The sequence below is a fragment of the Acanthochromis polyacanthus genome, chromosome 17 (assembly GCF_021347895.1).
Source record: "Acanthochromis polyacanthus isolate Apoly-LR-REF ecotype Palm Island chromosome 17, KAUST_Apoly_ChrSc, whole genome shotgun sequence".
In the NCBI taxonomy this organism is placed as follows: Eukaryota; Metazoa; Chordata; class Actinopteri; family Pomacentridae; genus Acanthochromis; species Acanthochromis polyacanthus.
The window spans coordinates 10,066,988-10,079,335 of NC_067129.1; the positions used below are offsets into that span (position 1 = coordinate 10,066,988).

Below are 12,348 nucleotides of genomic sequence, written 5' to 3' on the forward strand. Positions count from 1 at the left end.
ACCTGTTGAGAAACTTTGCAGATTATTTGCCTGGAGGTGTAACTGCCGCTGCAGAAACTTGCCGCAGTCACACACACAGTTTTCCTCCAACATAAAGCCATGCCATCACAACATCTAAAGAAATTCTGCACATACTGCGGTGGCTTAATTTATCAAATACAGACAAAAACACAACTTTTAGTGATGCTGGTGAGATTTGACAGTTGCTGTGCCTCCCTCTGGTCACAGAGGAATAAAACTGCTATTCAGTGGATTCATTGGTAACATCGAAGCACGGTTTTGTAGAGTAATATTTTTGGGTATGATGTGCTACAAGTAAAAGATGATATAATTCTGACAAATGCTATTAGACTGACAACCAGAGTTAAAACATGTATAAAATACATAATGATGAATATTCTAGTAATGACTGATGCTTTGATGGTGTGGTGTGTGTCTGTAAAGGTCATACATACATGCACAGCTGAAAGGTCATGAAGTATAACCTGCAAATTTGGTGTGAAGATACACGCTTTTTAGTAAATGATGTGTGGAGTACTCAAAACATAATGGTGTAAACTTAAGGTATTATAACTTTTAAAATATATTAGAAACATAACAATACATAATGTGAATGAAATGTGGCACAAAATGATTACCTGATAAGTGTACAGGAGACTGAAGCAAAAGCCTGAATATGTCTGGGAATGTTCTCTGTAAAACATGACCTAATGATAACCTAATGCTCATGTGTTCTGTAGGGAGTGATGTAGGGGAAATACGATAACCTGACGTCATGATCTGACCCATCTATTTAGAAAAGTATAATGGTGTCAAAACTGTCACTGCTATCATCTGGAAAATGATATTGGGGTGTTAATTACTGCTAAGGACTACTCCTGGATTTTTGTCGCCAGTAAATCCTGCTGCCTCCGAATGCTGACTTACTTGGTGATTTTTCATTTTTTTTTGAAAGATTTTAAACATTTAAACACGGTCGCCTTTTAGACTCCGGCCCAGGATTTGAGACTTAGATTACACTTCATCAGTTACGTCAGACATCCTAACTGGAGAGCCCGTACACTTCTGCTTCAAGTGGGCACTACATTAAATGCCTTGATGTACCATTTTGTCTCAGTATACCAAGATGTGCTTTAAGTGCAGATGTTCAGATTTAATTTGAGAGTATTTACATCCAAATCAGGTGAATGGTGTGGGAATTACTGCATCTTCTCTGTGATCCTTGTAAATTAAATAATAAGAGATTAACACACATCTGGCCGTGGAACAGCTGAGCAGTCAATTGTCCGTGTACTTTTGGTCCCTTAAAAAGGTGGAAGGCACATATAAAATGTGCTGTAATTCCTTCACCGTTCACTGGATTTGCTTGTAAATGCTTGTAAATTGAAGGTGAACGTCTGCACTTAAAGCACATCTTGATTGTCTCATTTCAGATCTATTGTGGTGGTGTGCAGAGCCGAAATGCTGAAAATTGTGTCAATGTACAAATATTTCTGGACCTGACTGTATATATGTAAACCCTGCCCTCGATTTAACTTAAATGTTAAGATTAAGACTTGACAATGACATCTTTGTTGCTTGGTCTTTGTGTTTCATTTAACTGTTTCTTTAATCTAACCTTCAGCAGACATCTACCAGACAAGATCTTAACAAGTATTTATTGTTTAGAATGACAGCAGGCTCTGTGGTGTTCACTCTCAGCAGGCACAGAGAAAGCATCCGCCATGTGTCACACAGAAAGCATTTCAGCTGTGCTATTCGTCTCCCGCACATTTGTGGGAACAGATTCACTTCTATTCCGGTCAATCCAGGTGACAGAAGTCGTGAAGCAGCGACACTAAATGTGGATAGCAAATTGGCACCTCTAGCTAACTAAATGGAAGAATCTCTTTAATTTGATGGGCATGTTTTGGTGCGTCGCTTTGTCAAGGCATGATAAGCTGTCAGAAAGTGGAATGAGGGACAGGAATGCTGGATGCCCTGTGGAGTGGAATGAGGCATTCAGACTCACTGCAAGTCAAACAGTGTGGATTAGCTTAAGAATAGATAAGACCTGATTGAAGCAGGAGAGTATCTTCTTTTTTCTTGTGTGAGGGTGGGAATAAAATTTAGGCAGCGTCAATGAGTGGTAGATTTTCATCCCAAAGCCTACGACCCACTATTGTAGGTAATGACCTCTGAAATGTAATTTATTATGATGAATATGACAACAATAGGAATGATTTCCTACCTTTACGCATACTTCACAGTGCTTATTCATAAATGGCCGTTTCATAACTGACAGTTGTTCTTTTCCTGGCTGGATTTCTGCAGCTATAACTTAAGACAACTATGGCTTTCTAGAAATTGCAGAATGAAATTGCCTCATAAAGTTGCTAAGCTCCATAAGAGCAGAAAATATCCTTGTGCCACTTCTGTCCGTCATTGACTGACTCTTCAAAGCTGTTTCTGATCCGTGTTGATTTACAGCCTCCAGTGAAGCCTTAGGGATGTTTGAAATGGTAGCTGAGGTTTGTGTTACAGAGAGTTTGACAGCTCAAAGTGGCTCAGCTTCATGCTACTGATGCTAAATCGGTCTTTCATTAAAAAGCATCAATGGCCGATGAGGCGCTCATTCAAACAGTTAATATAAACTCTTATCTTAGTGGAAAACATGAATGTGGAGTCTAGTTCAATGACAATAATGGGTTGCTAGGTTGCGGGCACAAAAGCTGAATGGCGGAGTGATAAAGTGAAGAGGTGGGAGGGCCAGTCACTGAACTGTGCGATTATATCACAGCTTGCATCCAATGGAGTCTATTTGTGTTGATGAAGCGGTGCAGTAAAAATACCAGACAGCTTTGTGTTTTCAGGACAGATTGTTATGTTCCGCCATCTTTGAAACGGTGTCCCTGCAGAGCTTGAATTGTCAACACAAATTGTATGTGAAGTCATATCTGTTTTATATGTATATGTACTATATTTAAGTTTGTTTGTTTTTTGCCTTGCACATATTTCTGTAGTGTTTTTTTATATGTCTGAAGACAAATCATGACAAAAATAATCTCTCTTACCACCAAGGCTAAGGATTTCTACCTTAAAACTGCCTTACAAAAATGTCTTTGTGAGTCTGTTTCCTACTTGAACATCTATGTCTGAATTACTAAAATATTACAAATTGCCAGTATGTGGTGCAGGGTAGTTTTACAGTGTTTGAGTAGAGTCATAGGTGAGCTGGTGTGCTTGAGCTACAGTGAGAAGTGAATAGAGAAAGAGGCAAGGACTATGTAGATCCACAGATTCTAGAGAAGACAATGATGTCGAGTTACATTAAAGTCCTTTTAAGGCATGATGGGATTATTTTCTAGAAAAATAAAACAAATAGAGATGAGTTCTTGGGGTTACGTCAGCATCCAGAGAGGGACTTTAAAACCTCAAATTAAAAGACCTCAAAGAGTCCCAAGGAAACCATCCAAGATGCAAGGATTGAGCTACCGGTCTTAAAATTATCTGCAAAATAGAATGTCACTGTGTTGGTGATGATAGTTTACCACACTACACTTCTGCAAGTTGGTAAAACCACTGCAGTAGGATCAAACAGATCCTGCTTGATCCTACTGCAGTAGATCTAGTAGGATCAGGGGAGGTTTTCACATGATTTAGTCTGTCTGCAGAGTGATTACAGATACAGTAACTATTGTTACTTGTGTGGCTTTGCAGGGGACAACATCGGATGGGCAGACTTAATTGGTCTAACAATACTGAATGCCATTCCTGTGAACCAGTCCTCCCTGAATGAGTGTTGTAAGTGCGTGTCTATACATCATTAGTGTATGTGTGTTTATTTAAACATTTGTCAGATGAGGACTTTTACAAAATGTATTGTAAATGTTTGGCTGGTGTGTAAATAAGTCCCAGTTAGACCAGAGAGAGGTGCATAGTGTGTCTAGTATTTCGATGATTATGGTGATCATCTGTGGTGAAAACAGATTTCCACACTGTGGATTTATGACATTTTTGATTGATCATAAAGTTAATCTGCAGCAATATTGATACCAGGATACCAAAAGCTGGATATTAGACTACACAGAATTTACAGAATTACATGGAATTTAATATTGATGCTGAGTAAGAAAATATAAGACTTTATTATTCCCACAGTAGGGAAATGTGTAGTGTTACAGCAGCAAAGATGGTCCAAACATTTAGAATATGTAGTACTAAAATAAAACTAAACCAAAATATGAATTGCAAAAGTGCTAATTATAGAAATAACAGTATTGCACATGCCAGTGGTATTGGACAGAATCTTTCATGAATAAAAACACCAATAGAACTATTAATATTGCACAGATCATTGTCTATAGTGCACAGATTTACCAAAGTAAGTAGGTAAGGAAAACCCTTTATTTATTGTGGATCACTCACAATAACTAATGCACTTTATTCAGCAGGGCTTTACTCTTGTAAGGACTTCTTCGGCAAACCCCCTAAGGGAAAATCCAGTGTCAAAATTATAATTCAGAATAAATTAAGCCCTTCGTTTTTTTAAAAGCCATTTTTGTTAAGTGACGGTTTCTTTAATTGTGGTGTTCCTCAAGGCTCTATTCTTGGCCCACTACTTTTTTCCAAGATAAATGGTTCCTCTCAGCCCGATAATAGAGAAACCTAGTATCTCCCACCACAGTTATGCCTGTTGTACAACCACCTTCAACCCAACAACCCCCAGAGCCGGGACAGTCTTTTCACCTGACTTAACGACATAAACGCTGTCCCAAAACTTTTTACAATGCAGCTACGATAAATCTGATGTTTTAGTTATTAGTGCAAACACCTTTACTAACATGCTAACATGTAAACAAAAAATATTGAGCCACTGTAAAATGAGTTATTTTTGATGCAAATTTGTGTCTTTATAGTCCAGTAAAGACTTTTATTCAACTAAGACAAATCACCTAAATGAGATCATTACTATCTGAAATTGATTTACATAAGAATATACACACATTTTTTCCCACTTCAATTACAGCCAAGCACTTTGTACTGGCATCAGTCAGAGCTCCCTTCTCTGAATGTAAATGGTTTAGAACGCTGCTGAGATTTTAGCTGGAATTAAGAAATATGACCACATTACTGAATCACCTCAAATTTTTACTGGCTGCCAATAAAAGTCTGCCTTTAAAATTCCATTAATCACATTTAAAGCATTTAATGGCATTGCTCCAAACTACACTAGGGGCCTTCTAACCCTTTATGTCTCAGGACACTCTCAGATCAATCGACTGGTTCTATTTAGGTCTCAGATTATAAACAAGGTTTTCTTTTTTCACTTATGTCTGATTTAATGCTCACTCTCTGCTTTTATTAGAATTTTTATCGATATTATCTAATATTTTTGATTCTTTGATTTTCTGTCAGGCCCTTTGTAACTTTATTCAGAAAAGTGCTATATACCTACAATATAAATACCCGGAAAATGCATGGAATTCTGTTAAATAAAACCCCTTTTATGTAACCATGCCATGTGTTGTTGCTCTCTCAAAACTCATTTTCAGCCACACAACACAGTAGGTCAGTGCTGATTGGGCAAATAGGATATTTGCCCCAAATTTTGATTGATTGTTATTTAATAAGCAAAAAATATTTGCTGGTTCCAGCTTATGTGAGAGAATCTTAATGAACGGAATTATGTTGTGCCCTGGCAAATGGTGATTGCCAATATTTATTCAACAAATAATCTGTAATGAAAACAATTGTGGTTAGAAAATCTTAATTTTATGTGTCACTGCTGGAAAAATGATTGCAAAACTGAAGCGTGTGTATGTGTACGTATGTAGTCTTGCAGGAGTATCCAGAGAGTTGTGACTGCATACGGACAGATGTGGAGTGCGTGGAGGTCGGCCTGCAGGATGTTCCTCCGCTTTCTCCAAACATCACCTTTCTGTAAGTGTCCTCTGACTGTAAATACACTGTATATGAACGTGTGCTTGTACTGCTCATGTTGTTGGGAAATAAATGTGTTTACACAGTCACGTGATGGGGATTTGACTCGATTTAGAGGAATAAAAGCAAGTCCCTCAGAACTTAAGTCATTACATTTTAGAGTGAAAGTTGAAATTGAGAAATCTTCACAATTCATCAAGAAATAAATTTAGATCCATCCCACAGAGCGCCTCACAGAACAGTGGGGTGGGAACAAGATTTAGCTGCACGTCTTTGAGAATTAGGGTGATGCTAGCCGTGAGCTGCACTTCCAAAAAATGAGCGACTGTAAACGATTAGGAAAGCGGAAGCGTAACAAACCCTGGTGCTGACTTGGTCCCTGTGTGGGGAAAAACACCTCAGAGCAAAGCCAGAGGGTAGAGGTCACGCTTGTTTCTGTCTCCATGGAAACATCCCTCCTTCTGAGCACTTCACAACAACATGAGAGTCTCCAGAGACGGAAATCCGCCAAACAGTCAAGACAGCTAAGTCAGAGAAGGATGGTTTTAGTTATTTGTCTGGTGGTTTTGTCTTCATTGGAATCGTCAAATCTTTTTTGGAAATGCCTTATCCGCTTGTTTCCTGATGCTTATTATGACACCAAAATAGACTCATTGAGTTGCAGGTGCTGAATGATGGATTACTGACCTTTAGAAAGCATCATTTTAGCTTTTCCCCTGTTTCCAGTCTTCATATTAGACGCTCCAGATTTTTATCACTCGACACACATAAAAAACATTTTAATATCACTGTGTCTTTTAGTGTTTGTTGCATAATCTGAAACTGTTTCTGTTGAAAACACCACAGTCATATTGAACCTGTATGCTTTTCTGTAATCTCAAACATATCTATATTATATTTAACCAATTTTCTTACTCTCAAAATCACATAATGACATATTTTCTGAAGTAAAATTTAACATTTGTGTCCCTAGCTGCTCACTGTAATGCTCATGTTGGTCAATCTTTACTCAGACTTATCTTTCCTGACATTAGAATGAATTTCTCAAATGCATTTTTCTTATGTCTTTATATACTAAACATGCCAGCAGCTCCATCTGGCCTGATTTTAAATAAGCAAATATGACTCTGCAATACTCACACCAAAACAGTGAGTAGGTGTATTTCCCCAAGCATTTTCTTTAAACTTAGTTTATGTGGTCATTTATTTGACAGCCAGCTATTTATGACCTGGTTTCAGTATTCCAGCATGAATCTGTTTCATGGTTGTGTGATCAGCTGATTCTGTATTCTATCAGCTGTATAATGGAACCTGATTGTGCTTCTTATTTATTTATTTTTAAAAAAAATTAACTTCTAAATGCCATCAGTCATAAAATGAGGAATTATAACAACATAAGAAATATATTGCTTTATAGAGTTTTGTCATGACAGATTCCAACAAACACTTGTCTCTTCTTCTCTCTATCTGAAAAGTCTCAGAAGTTTGAGATCTAATTGCTTAATTGAATTATCTGCTTCTTTTTAAGAAATTTCATTTCTCAGTTAAAAGCCGCACACTATTCACTGCTTTGTTGCTTAGAAATACAAAATTTTCCTACTGAGCTTCTAAATGTCAGATCTCTTAAATAAACTGCTTCTTTTGAATGATTTTGTTCATTAAAAGTCCAGTAATGTCTCAAAATTGGCTGAAACTCAGTTATACCACAGTAATAATTCTTCATTTGTTGATGCTAGCCTGTTGTGGTGGAGCATTCGCCTATAAAATGACTTTTAACTGCACGTCTTTGTTTAAAATGTTCCAAATTTTTCTTTAGTTTTATTTTCACTCAACAGCCTTATGTTGTTTTTCCGCTCCAACAAACTCTCCAGGCTTTGTTTGTGTAGATTTGACCACAGTAAAGTGACTTAATCATGATCGCACAGTGCGATTTATTGTTTTATTGTGAGATCAGAATATAAAGCATTTAGTTTTACACATTATTCCTCAGAGGCAGTTCTGAAAGGCCATAAACTTTATTGATTATCGATGTTCTTATTCTGACAGTCCCTCTGGTTTATGTTTCATCATCAATTCACTTGAATGCCCTTTCATGTCACTCTCTCCTCATTTAAAATTTCCTGCGACTTTCTTTGCTTTTGCATCAGACAGAAATCAGTGTTCAGGCTTCTGTTCTGTCTTCTTGCAGCCATTGAGTCAGTTTCATGGTTTTGCTGATGACATTTCTCGCTTGGCTTGGATTGAAAAGCAGTTTAATATCTCATGAGAACCAGTTTTCGCAATTTTCCAAGATAATTGGAGCTCTACTGTGATTGCATCGACTCAGTGAAACCTGTGTTTGACGCAGGCTGAACCCTCTGGTTCTTGATTTATCAGTGCCTTAACCTGCATTTATTTGATGTTCAGTCTCACTCAGCCTCGTTTCTGTTTTGCACTTTTTTTCTTAGTCGATGAGCAATTTATTTTAAACTGTCTTTGTGAAGGACAGCGTAATGGTTTCTCCTTTCGTACTGAGTTTGTCTATAATTGCTATTGACTGTCCTTCCATTCTTTGCTTTTTCTTCTTCACAGTGTTTTTTCTTCAATCGCGGCTTTAACACATCAATATCCCTTTAGAAGTCTTGTGTCTGTGGAAAGAAATGCTATCAGGATTATCTAAGCTTGAGCTGCTGGAGTAGATCATTTTAGATTAAAAGCCAGAAAGGTGTGATTTCACACTTTCTAAGCACTTAAAGTGAGGAAATTTTGACTTCTGTTGCAGTACAGAAGCTACTTAGACTTAACTTAGCTTCCTGTAACACAGAAAATAACACAGAAGCATCTGTTTTAAAATGCTCAGATCATTTACTTTCACTACAATCCTGTCAATAACCAGAAAAACACAGAGAGTTCAGAGAATTCCTCTTTGTTATTCTAAAGTATTTGTTTGTGAGTCTCTGTCATTTGCCTGAACTCAATCTGAGATGCAGTCTGTCTGCATAAATGAAAACATAAGCAGACACCTCTCTGTTTTGGATTCTCCCAGGAGCTTTAGTCATAGTGATAGTAGTTTCAGCTCAAACCAAAGTATAAGATGTTAGGGAAGAGTCTGTGTTATCTGCATTAGAGGTTGAAATAGAGGTTGTTTCTGTAGTCTGCAAGTTTTCTTGACATCTTGTCCTACTTCCACACCATTTGTATGATGTTCATCCCAAAGTGCCAGTTTGGGAATGAAAAAAAGACTCACTCCAGAAAGATTTGCTACCCTCTTTAGCTCGACGAAGACATTTTAGATTTTCTTCAGTTCCATTACAGTGTGTGTGTGTGTGTGTGTGTGTGTGCGTGTGTAATGCATTGCAGGCATGTGATATATTACGGTTTAATAAGTGAATCACAGCTCATACTTTTTCTTTGTGCTGCTAATGGTGCAACCCGCTGTGATTTTAACACACACAAATAGATGCGGTCTTATTAAACATTCAAACCAACGTGATTAATTTGAATTTTAATGTTCTTTCTTGGGCTTTTTTGCCAAAGCGTTGTTTAGAGAAGTCTGCTGTGAGCTGTGAATGCGTGCATGTTTTTGCACTGATAGTATTAAGTTTCTGTTCTTGTAGTGACATTTTTCAGACGTATTCATGTTCTCAAGCACTTTGCCCACTCTACCAGATGATTCTTAAAATTGCAAATAAAATCGCTGTTTCTAGGTGATTGTTTATTGCACCTAATGCTTGAGACCTTCCATCCCCTCTCTCCATGTGCCTGTGTATCTGCACTCAGACTGTCTCCTTATGTATCTTTTGTATTTTCCTAACTGTGTCATTTCATCGGTTGTGTTGCAGGACGCTGAAAAGCAACAAGATCCGAGTGTTGTCGGATTTTGTTTTCTCAGAATACTCTGCCCTGGAGAGACTGTGAGTATGTTCCTCAACTTGCACTTTGGTTTGGTTTAGTCATTGTTCTTGTGCTGCCACATTCAGCGTGCATAACAGCTGCTATTTTCTCAGATATGAAATATAAATGAGGAGTTATGAAAACATGAATGAAGGGTAGCGCAATAACTAGAACTACTTTCAAAATGCAGAAAGAGTTTCCTCTCTCCTTCAGGACTCCAAGATACAGCAGTAAGTGAAAGAAAAGGATATATTTAATCCTTAGGCCAAATATGAGAAAATTAGACAATCTATTGGAAAACATTAAAAACAATCATTTTGAAGCTAAAGCATCAGAAGACCAATAATGTAGAATGCACTGTTTTATGATCCAATAGTAGGGGGATCAAAATAGTAGTTTAAATGGGTTTTAATAGGAACATTTTTGTCTTTAAGGTCCTGATTGTAACTTTTTCTTGTGCACAGTTGAATGTTGATGCATTAAAATTTTAAATAGAGACAATTCCCACATTGTATTCCCTATGCATCAAAAGAGGATGGACAAAATGCCCTCATGGTCAGATAAACGTTAAGAAAACAGGAATGAATGTGCAGGAAGTAGAACTATTACAAAATAATTCAAGAGATTTATATATTCTGTAATACAACATAAAATGAAAAAGTCAAAAATAATGTGTATTTACTCCATTGGCCAAATATGAGAATTTGACACAATCTGGTAGTAAATAGTTAAAATGAAAGTTTTGAATCCAAAGCTCCAGAACAGAAGCCTAATAACATAGAATACTTGGTTTTATAATGTAATGTACAGTCAGTATATAATGATATATTAAAATCTAATGTATTCCATAACTACTCTGTTGAATAGAATCAATGTCTTGTTTTTATTCAGTACATTTCCCCTTTAGTTTGTCTGTTTCTCTCATTTCATTACTTACAGTGAATAAAATGACTTGTATAGTCGCACTTGCTGATGTAGGTTTATTTACAGTGCTTCAAGTCGCAGCACCTTCATCAGGTGCATGAACAGACGCTAAAAAATCTATGCAGTCACAAGACTATAAAAATTAAATCAAATGATGAAATCTTAAGTCATAAGGATAAGATCTGAAGTGACACATAAATCAGTGCTGTGCGGCAGAGAGAACACCCTGACACTCAGTCTTTCTGAATGATTTAATTTGTTATTCGGCTATTTCAAGACATTTTCCTCGATGTTCCTCAATCCCAAACACACAGTTGTTTCCATTAAACTAGAGCAGAACTGACAAGCTGACAGTAATGCATTGTGCAAGACAGGTTTTCATTTTGACACAGAAAACCTATGTGCTTTTTTCTTGTATAACATCATTTCTCTGCAGACTGACCAGACACAAAGTCACATTCAAACTTGGTTATCCATAATGCAATGACTTAAATGGTGATTACACAAGCATAAGGACAGTTATTGATCTTTTTGCTGCCTGGAGCCACAGAAACGTCACAAAACTGCATCTGCAAAACACGAAGAGACACAACTCGCCAACACCGATTTGAATTTCAGATAATATTACGTTAGCAAAACTGCAAAAGAAAGTGTTGGTGCTTGTAGAGCCAAAGAAAATCACACTTGTCACCAATAATAAAGAAACAAAATGACGGACTTAGGTGTTTTTGTAATTGCAAACACTTAGTACATTTTTAGCACACTCAGGAACTGGCACTGAATTTTTTCATAAAATGTGATGGCACAAGCCTGTGTTATCTTGGCAGAGTAAAGATTAGCAGTGTGCCAGCATTTTCACACAAGCGAAGTGAATTAAAACAACTTCTTGCTGCCATAAACTGACCCCAGATAACATTTATCAGTATTTAACTACTCAATCTATGTTAAACTAACCAGTGTCATCAGTTGTCTGATGACACAACACATATGGAAACATAATGAAGATTTACTGAGTATGAATAATTACTTAAATAATATAATAATTTAGACTATTTATCCATCAAGACTCTTAAATTAAACCCCTGAAAATTACTGGTTCACAAGACTAGAAATTATGTTGTTTGTCTTTAGTTTGGTTGTAAGGCTTTGATTTGGAGCTGCCTTTTAGTTTCAACAGTACAGTGAAGTCTAGAACATCAGTTTTTGGTTTTTATTCACGTCTGGGTAGATTCTTGGTCATCCAGGTCATAGTAATTCTAAAATCGACAGTATTAGGCAACTAGACTTCTCTTTTTGATTCTCGAAGATGTTTCAAATGCATCCAAGAGGCTTCTCTAGTTATAACTGACTGACGGGGAATTTCACATGTATATTGTCAACCTGAAATCCTTTGACTAATGGCCCATTAACAACTTAAGACTCACATGCCTTGAAGTGTTCATGATAGCGAAGCTTTGTCAGCTGAGGCTCTATAGACTGCATTATAAGTACCTGATATATGGTCTTGTAGACTCCCCTTGTGTTTAGAAATATTTGATCCAGTTCATCATAAATGACTCATCCTTTAAATGCAGCTGGACTGTTGAGTCTTGTCCTGAAGTTCAGGCTCTCATCTGTTGTGCCTGCACT

The 12,348-nt window shown here is 37.0% G+C and overlaps 1 protein-coding gene across 4 annotated transcripts in view; it reads left to right on the forward strand.

The window, feature by feature from the left end:
• rxfp2a (relaxin family peptide receptor 2a) overlaps positions 1-12,348 on the forward strand; it is a 47,785-nt gene that overhangs the window by 7,810 nt on the left and 27,627 nt on the right. For 2 of the 4 annotated variants that reach the window (XM_051938074.1, XM_051938073.1), the window contains exons 3-5: positions 3,700-3,783; positions 5,817-5,922; positions 9,744-9,815. In XM_051938074.1, coding sequence (XP_051794034.1) covers positions 3,700-3,783; positions 5,817-5,922; positions 9,744-9,815 — 262 coding nt within the window. Of the gene's footprint in view, positions 1-3,699; positions 3,788-5,816; positions 5,923-9,743; positions 9,816-12,348 lie in introns of those variants that run through there. The other 2 variants (XM_051938076.1, XM_051938075.1) reach the window with 2 other exon arrangements.